Genomic DNA, 8438 nt, shown 5'->3' on the forward strand with positions numbered 1-8438 from the left:
GTGGCTATACTCTTGTAAACGACCAAAGCTTTCAGCTGATAAAATGAAACTGGTAGGTTTTTATTCTTCACTTTTAACAGTTTCATCTCAGGAAGACATGTCCTAATGTGAGAACAATAGAGTTAATGTTTTTTGTTCAACTTCAAGGGAACAGTGTGAGGCTCATTATCCCGTCAGTTCCCGGGCAGGGCGGGGATTGGGACATGAATAATGTATCTCAGTGGGAGGGGACGGTTTCGGGGGTTGAGTGTGTTGAGTTGTGTGCGTCACGCTGCAAATTGAAAACCGAGGACATGGACTGAATGGCTGTTTCTACCGTCACTATAGGAAGTTTTCATGAACCGATCAACAGGTAACACTGATTTTTTTATCACTTTTATCCGAAGGTAAATGCAGTGTCATGTTTAAAATAGCCTACTTTTGTTAAGATATATAACAATTGGATATAATGTAGGCTATTAATCATTTATGGTATGTTATTGGGCTACTGTCTTTATTAAGGTTTAACAAACCATTTATTTTGTAGATTTTCAACAACATTTGTATTCTTTTACATTTAGCGCTCAGTGCAGACTCAGCAGACTGTTTAGACTGTGTTTGTGTTCAAACACCGGCAGAGCAGGGTTATTACGCGCGTGTCTATAGGCAACATGCACAGGATATGAGGGTGCAAATGCATACGGGCCAATAGCCCTCCGTGCTTTGGCGTGATCACATTGTGCCCTGAGGTCTGATCGGTTAATCTCAAGCCTCAGCATGTTAGAGGAATGAAGGTAGGCTACCTGCTGCCTCTGAAGGTGCCACGGAGCATTTTCCTCACCTGAATCATCAGACCTGAGCTTTGTATTTCTGGCGACAGTGCTCAAAAAATAACTTAATAGGGCTACTTTTTCTTTCCTGCCACCAGCTCAGGCTTTGAGAGTGGTGTTCCCAAAGGAGCATCCCCATGTGTTTACTGCGCTGCTCCCTCCGCGATTATTTACCTTCACTAATGTGTGCAAACACTCGGTGCACTGTTTTCCATGGCTGAATTGCAGCAGGTCATACTCTCTTTTGATCTTCCTACAGTCCATCTGTAGTTTTTTTTTTGATAAAGAGGACTAAAGTCACAGGCAGTCTGGCGTCAGCTGTGCAAACTGAGCTCAAATCTCAGCACAGCTCAAGCAACAAGAGGTGACAGCGCACAGCGAGGTTCCCAGGATTGCTCCGACCCACTATTGACCCTCCTTTTTTCTCTTTTTAATAAGCATTAAGGTATATTGATCAGATCCGGATTTATTGTGTGACTGTTAATCCAAGGACCCCTGATGGGATTCTCCAGATGGTCCTGCCCTAACTCCTAAATAGGATTTGATTCTGATAATGCAGTTTGTTTCTAATAGTCCTGAACCAAAAAGTGCGTTTTTCCTGTGGAATTCTGCATTTTTAATTGTGTTAAGTGACTGATATTTGCACGGAGATATCACATTTATTTAAAGATATGTCTTGAAGCATTGAAAGACACATTTGAACATGAGCTGCTATATCTCATGATTTCCATTATGCAAAACAAAAAAGCTCCTTAAAGATACTCTTCCTTGAACAACTGCTGCTGCCCCAGTTGTTTTTCACTGAAATGCAAATCCCTAGCTCAGGACAGCTTCTTCTCCCCTGGGAGGGACACGCAGTTTGACATAGATTTGTCTCATTAATCAGCAGACCACCAAAATACACCTTCTCTTGCTTTCTGTAAGCTGTGTGGGCGAACATCTGCTTTCTGCTGTACTGTTCCTAAGTGTTTCTGTTTTCACTTTGTTAAAGATGGGCTTGTAATAGTATTTGTCATGTTGTGTTATCATAACATGGAGCCTGGTATGGTGCAGACAGCGCCTGATTTATAGCCCCTGGTCACAGTGAGCCTTTCAGATCCTCCCCTTACATTTGCTCAACAGGCCTTAAATGTTTCCTGTTTTGAGATTAAAGCCTCTCTAACATCTCACTGAGGCAGATCTGCTTTCTTTCATCGGTCTGGCTTTCGGTGGATATCACCAGAAGTCCTTTTCCCCCCAACAAAGACCCATTAAACACAGACGATGGAGTGTTGAACGTGGTGTCAGTGTTTGATCGCATTAATCATCTACTGATTTGAGTGTTAGTAACAAAGCAGCCCATCCAGTGGAAAATACAACAAGGACATAATGAAGAAATCTATTGTGAGAGAAGGCTCACAATAAGATCATTGTCTTGTTTACTTGTGCGTGTCTAGATCACAGATGATGCTCTTTCTCTTTCTTATTGTCTTTACCTATGCTGACAGACTACAGCATTTGGTTCTTAGGTGTTAAACATCTGTGGAGTGAATTAGGAAGAAGCTTTTGAGCATTATACACACAGCATGCCTCAAAGGAGATTAGGGTTCGGTTCCTGCCCTCATGAGATGCATTGATTCTGGACCTTTTGCTGTTACACCCACATACAGTAACTTGAACACTGATTCTGTGAAAATACACAGAGGAGATAGAGGGTGTGTTTGGTAAAGACAGAAAGCACAAACCCTCTATTTTGTGAGAACATGCTCAGACAATAGACAATTGTGGAATCACAAAATCTTAGTTTTTTTTTACCGCATTCATAAAGATTTATTTTATTTCTTGATTTTTCTTGCAGTTTTTCCTCAAATAATCATACGTGTTATTAATATCATCCAATTAGATGATTAAATAAAGTAGTCAAGTGAAAATGGCGAACACCAAACCTAAAAATGTTCAGTTTACCATTTAGTAAATCAAAGCAAATCCTCACAATTGAAAAGCTCTAAACCAGCAAATGTTTGGACTTTTTGTTGGATTAATACTAATTGAATATGAAAAGTATTGTTGATGAAGTGTCTGTTGATCATTCGACTAACTCTTCAAGCAGGAGTAGATTTTATAGTTACTCCATAAGTGCATTTTTGCGTTAACCTTTTGTCATTGCTTGGTTATCTTTGCCATTTGGGTAAAAACTGTGCAGCAATTAACCTCTTGTGAGCTGGCACCATGGCTGATTTAGGAGTTTATCACTTCCACTTGAGCCTTCATTTCCACACCCCTCATTGTCTTTCCCTCCCTCCCTCCATCCACTGACTCTCCTCTCCTCTTCCTCCATCAGCAACAAGCATGGCTGGGAATCCTTTCCGGGCCACCTTTATCTGGAGCAGCATCATCTCCAATCTCAACTCTCGGGTGGAGGTCAAGCGCCGGCGGCACAACCTCAAGTCCTACCCTGACTGCTTCCTGGGCTCAGACGCCGTGGACGTGGTGCTGGCACACATCACGCTGAGCCGTTTCTTCGGTGACGAGGAGGTGCCGCGCTACAAGGCCGTCCGTCTCTGTCAGGCCCTCATGGACTCCAGGGCGTTTGAGCCTGTGGGCATTAAAGTATTTGGGAAGGAAAAGAAGACAGCCACATTTGAGGACAGTAGCTTCAGTTTGTACAGGTTCCTGAGCCCGGCAAACGTCTCTCCATCGTCTCTGACCAACACCAACTCTTACTCTACCAGCACCATCGAGAGCGGGTATGACTCACCGGGCATGAACAGGAACAAGAACAGTCCATCGTGTGAACGGTACAAACTCATGTCACAACATCTTTAGATCTAATTTTTGATTTGCTTTGTTCTCCTTCCTCCAGAGCTAATCTAGTATAGATTAAACAGGGTGCCGCTGGAAACTAGTGAGGCATGACCGGGGTCTCCTAAATTCTTATCATGCTGTCATGTCTTGATACTCTTACATTCCAATAACCCTCATTACCAATGTGCGGACATGAGTTTAAATACAGATTTGAATTAGCTAAATCAAAAACACATAACAGATATAAATCCACAAGGCACTTTCCCTTATGTGCCCTTATAGTGCCTAACCAAAGTTAACTGATCAAAATTATATAACTTGTTTGTTTGTTATATAAAATCTGTAGATGTAAAAACTATTATTTATTGATCAGAGGTTCTGTGCTTCTTGGCCGGCTTTAGGTGGTGAGTTCAGGAAGTTTCTGAGCCCAGACAAAAAATAGCTTGTCCCATAGCCATATTAGCTACACCACAATGTGTTACACCTTTTAAATATAAACATTCTTTATTAATTTTTGAGCTGTAGACCAGAGCAGATTTGGTTACTGAAACTTGTTAGCTATTTCCCCTATTTTTCCGAACCCCGTGCTAAGCTAAGCTAACTGGCTGGCCGTGGCTTCAAATTTACCGTATAGACATGACAATGATATCAAGCATCTCCTCTAACTTGCAGCAAGAGAGTGAACAATTATATTATATATCATATTACTTTTGACTAACAAAAAGTTGATCCTGTTTACTTTGAGGCTGGAAGTAAATTGCTCAGGAGGTTGTTGATCACGGTGTAAAGACAGACAGGCTTTATTACCCCCGAGGTGCTAACACATGGCCTCTGTACTTTGTGTTGCTGTGAGAGTGAAAGCTCATCACAAGAGAACAGGCATCGCTAATGGGAGATGAAATATTCAGAGGAGCCATGTACAGTTTAAAGTGTTTTCTGCAACATGTTTCAAATCAAATCTGAAAGAAAATAATGTTAATGTCCTATTTAAGGTAAATCCGAAATTGTACAATGCTGGAAATAGAGCATTTATTTTACTGGAATCAATACTGCTGTTAATTGTGACTCAATCACAGTTACTATAAGTCATTTGCACCCTAATGCCACATTTGTTCATGTGAATTGTCTATTCCCCCCCCCCCCAATCATTTTCACTGATTGCTGTTATTATGTGACTCTTCAGACTAGAGGTGCAGAGCTACTCCACCCACTCGCCTGTAAAATCAGACAAATCACTGGAGGACGTGCTGGACAACCTCAACCTCAGCTCCACCATCACCCCTCAGATGATCAACCTCGGCCTCTCACAAGAGCGTAAGGAGTCTTAATCTGACACCAATGATTTTGAAATTGCACCTTTTTTTCCATGTAGCAAATGTTTAGTCACACTTCTTTGAGAACCTGACCCTAATGGCTTTTAACTGTGTGTTTTCACAGTTGTTGATGAGGTGTGGCAGCAGCAGGCCGTGTTCAGGCTGCTGCAGCTGATAGAGCTCCCTCTGTTGGAGAAGTTGTTGGATGGTAAAGAAGCAGCGAGGCCTCCCCTGCACAGCATGGACAGCGACCCCGACCTGTTGTATACATCCAGCTATCTCGACCGAGAAGTTCTCAAGGCCTTCAGTGAAGCACAGTAAGCTCTCTCAAGCTTCTACATGTTCAACCAAGTGTCATTTAACCCTCCAATCTATGTTTCTTAAGAGCTATCAGTCCTAATCTACAGGTTGTATTACTCTTAACTGGCTGCTTTACAAACATGTGTTAATACAACCCATAACCACATTTGTATATAGGGACTTTTTGTTGGTGTGTTGCCATGCTTTCTAACTTAAAGGAAGATTGAGCTTTACCATATTTTAACCAGACCAATGATCAAATCCATGCTTATTGGGAGCAGTCAAGTTCTTTCTAATTCCCTGAGGGTCATCCGCTTATCTGACCTTCTTGTTTCAGTTGTTGCCTTCCCTGCTCCCTCACTTTGACCAATCTGTGGGCAGTATTTAAAAGAACTCCCCTTTCTTCTCAGGGATGATGAGTGGCTGTCCGGAGCGGTGGACTGTCTGGAGTTCCTTCCCGATGATCTGGTGGTGGACGTCAGTCGAGGTTTGGCCGGGTGTGCCGATGACCTGCTGCGCTGTAAGAGTCTGCTCTACGAGGTCTTGGTTCAGCACTACAGAAACACGCAGCAGCCTCCTCTGCTCAGCAACCACGTGTTCGACATCCACTCCGGCATCTCGGAGCTACTCGGTAAGAGCAGATCTTTTTGGATTCCTTTTGTTTGCATGAGGCTTGGTAATGCTTTCATGATGCATAAAGCTTTATTTATTTTTTCAGCTTTATTTATTTATCTTTTTTGTCTATCTTCTGACCAGATGCCACATGTTTTTCCTTTTAAATGACCCTCAACAATCTTTATATATTCTACTGTTCTTCATTGCATTTTAATTTTAATTAAAAAAGCAAACACTATTTTGCACACTTGTATAATGTATACAGAATCCTCTGTTTGTATTTTTTTCAAGTAGTTGGTTGGTTTATTAGTGTATTCTTACTTATTCTGTATATTTTATCTAGTGTATTCTAGAGATACTCTAAAGATATATACTTTTCTACTTGATCTGACTCATGCTGCTGAAACTTATACAATACAATAACCTTTACAATTTGGGATCAATAAATCAGATTTAAACGTATTTGATCCTAAAGGCAGGTGTCATATGTTTCTGCCAAAAGGACAAGCAAGCTCAGCATTTTAATCCTGGTATGTTTGTTTGTTTTTGTCAGTGAATGGCAAGCAGGAGCAGGCTCTGGAGGCTCTGCAGCTGAGCCTGAAGCTGCAGGACTCTCGCAGCAGGGAGGAGCTGCGCAGGCTCCTGAGATTCATGGCTGTCGCAGCCGAATCCCAGGAGGTCAAACTGCACAAAGAGGTGAGTGCTTGTGGGCCTCTCGAATGAGTCAGAACATGCGTATGTTTGAGCTTTGTTAAGGCTTAATATTTGTCTTTCAGATTGAGAACAGAATGGCGGTGAAAAGGTCTTTCTCGAGTGCCATCGTCTACAGCAAAAGACTCTCCAAAGGAAAGGTGGCCTTGATGGTTCTGTTCATGATGGATAAGCACTGCGATCTGTTCAAGGTTAGTAATCCTCATTTATATTTTAGCCTGTTTGCATCTGATTTTGTTGGAGGGATGAAACAATCAGCAAAGTCGTCGGGTCGGGTCAATAAAATGCACTTTTACACAGACTGCATGATTTCAACAATCATGTCAGATATTATTTGAAAGATAATTCCTGAATCAGATGTATCTGTGACTGTTTGTCAAACTTTGTGTCTGATGCTGCTTTCTTTTCCACCAGATTCCTGTTTCATTACACAAAATGGTCAGTGACAGAATAATAAATATTGTAAAAGGCAAGGATCCAGAAGTGACAACAGGTTTGTTGATTTTCCTTGTTTATATATTTATTGTTTACAACATAAAAGACAAAAGTATGAAACTTGAAAACACTTTGCCTTGGTACGAATAAATTAGACCTAATTCTGTTTTTCCACCATCTCTTTTTATAGGATCGTCACACTGCACAAGAGTGAGCGCTAAGGCCTACTCGGAAAATGCACAAAAAACCACTAAGGAGGAACTTTGGTCCTTACTCCGCACTGTCCACGAGAACCCAAAACTCTCCTCTAAAGAAAAGAGACGGCTGCTTGGACAGTTTTACAAAGGCCACCCTGAGCTTTTTGTTCAGTACTTTGGAAATAGATTGTCCAGACACGTGTTGCTACAGTGATATTTATCAGTTTAACAATTTATGTATAATTATGTAAAGAATACGTACATGAAAGAAGCTAATGTGATTTAAATGACGTGCAGATGTGCAGTTAGTGCATGGATTATATTTGCTAGTATGTAAATAGTTTAGACTACTGAAAAAAATGTGAATTTTCAAATGTGGAGACTCACAATAAGCTACGACAATTAAGGACGTATTTCATTTCTTAGATATTTTCTTTGGTGCAGGACACTAACATGAAATGTCCTTGTCAGTTATTTATGTGTCTGCAGTGTGTCTTGACGGCATTCAGGCTGCATATATCCCTTTTAAATGGATGTATTCTGTGTGTTATAGTGCAATAGGAACAGTCTTAGCATGCAGATGTTCTGTTCATGTGGTTTCTCATACACAATGTGATGCACAGTAGAGTTATGTCTCAAACGGAAATTTGAACCTGGAAATGTGAAAGTCTGATGTTATTCTGTAGCAAAAAGTCAGAGGCATTTATGTGAATCAGCCCTCTGGGTTTATGTGTTGCAACTCTCAGAATACAGATGTTTGTATTTTTTATTTTTGTATTTAAACCTTATCCACGTTTTAGTGGTATCTTTAGGGTTTTGTTTTGACAAAGGTTTATGTATTCCTTATACTAAGATGAGGAAATGACATCCACATTTCCAATTGACAAATTCATCCCCGGACTAAGTTTTAAACCACTCACATCTTGTTTGTATTTTGGAAAACCTTAATAAAATGCATATAGAATTGTCAAACATTCGAACATGTACATTGCATCTTTTCAATGCAGACAAAAGCATTTTTATTCTGAAAGATAACAAAAGGGAATTGGTAAATCGAATCATTTATAAATACACCCACAAAACATTTTTACATCTGAGGCAGTCTCTAGTACACTCTGTCCATTCTTACTTGACTGAACACGGGCCTTGCCTAGAGCTTTTCCTGTTAACACCTGACATAAAGTATCCTACCTTTACATTTAAACAGAGTTGCATAATTGTGAAATCTAGGGCTGTTTAATGCTATTGAAGTTTCCAGTTGAAAAACCTGTGAA

The 8438-nt window shown here is 40.6% G+C and overlaps 1 protein-coding gene across 1 annotated transcript; it reads left to right on the forward strand.

The window, feature by feature from the left end:
* The first annotated feature begins 278 nt into the window (after window positions 1-278).
* Window positions 279-8144, forward strand: depdc7a (DEP domain containing 7, paralog a). The gene is made up of 9 exons (XM_079664592.1): window positions 279-352; window positions 3130-3586; window positions 4777-4907; window positions 5031-5223; window positions 5617-5837; window positions 6375-6517; window positions 6598-6723; window positions 6947-7025; window positions 7158-8144. Exons 1-9 carry the CDS (start codon window positions 337-339, stop codon window positions 7376-7378), a joined length of 1587 nt encoding a protein of 528 aa, XP_079520718.1. The 5' UTR covers window positions 279-336; the 3' UTR covers window positions 7379-8144.
* Window positions 8145-8438: the final 294 nt, after the last annotated feature.

Source organism: Notothenia rossii (genome assembly GCF_949606895.1).
Source record: "Notothenia rossii genome assembly, chromosome: 2".
In the NCBI taxonomy this organism is placed as follows: Eukaryota; Metazoa; Chordata; class Actinopteri; order Perciformes; family Nototheniidae; genus Notothenia; species Notothenia rossii.

Excerpts from the sequence above, each read along its gene's own strand:
- depdc7a (XM_079664592.1), top strand. Across the intron at positions 5,224-5,616 it reads AAGGCCTTCAGTGAAGCACA|GGATGATGAGTGGCTGTCCG; the intron begins GTAAGCTCTCTC and ends CTTTCTTCTCAG. Across the intron at positions 5,838-6,374 it reads CGGCATCTCGGAGCTACTCG|TGAATGGCAAGCAGGAGCAG; the intron begins GTAAGAGCAGAT and ends TGTTTTTGTCAG.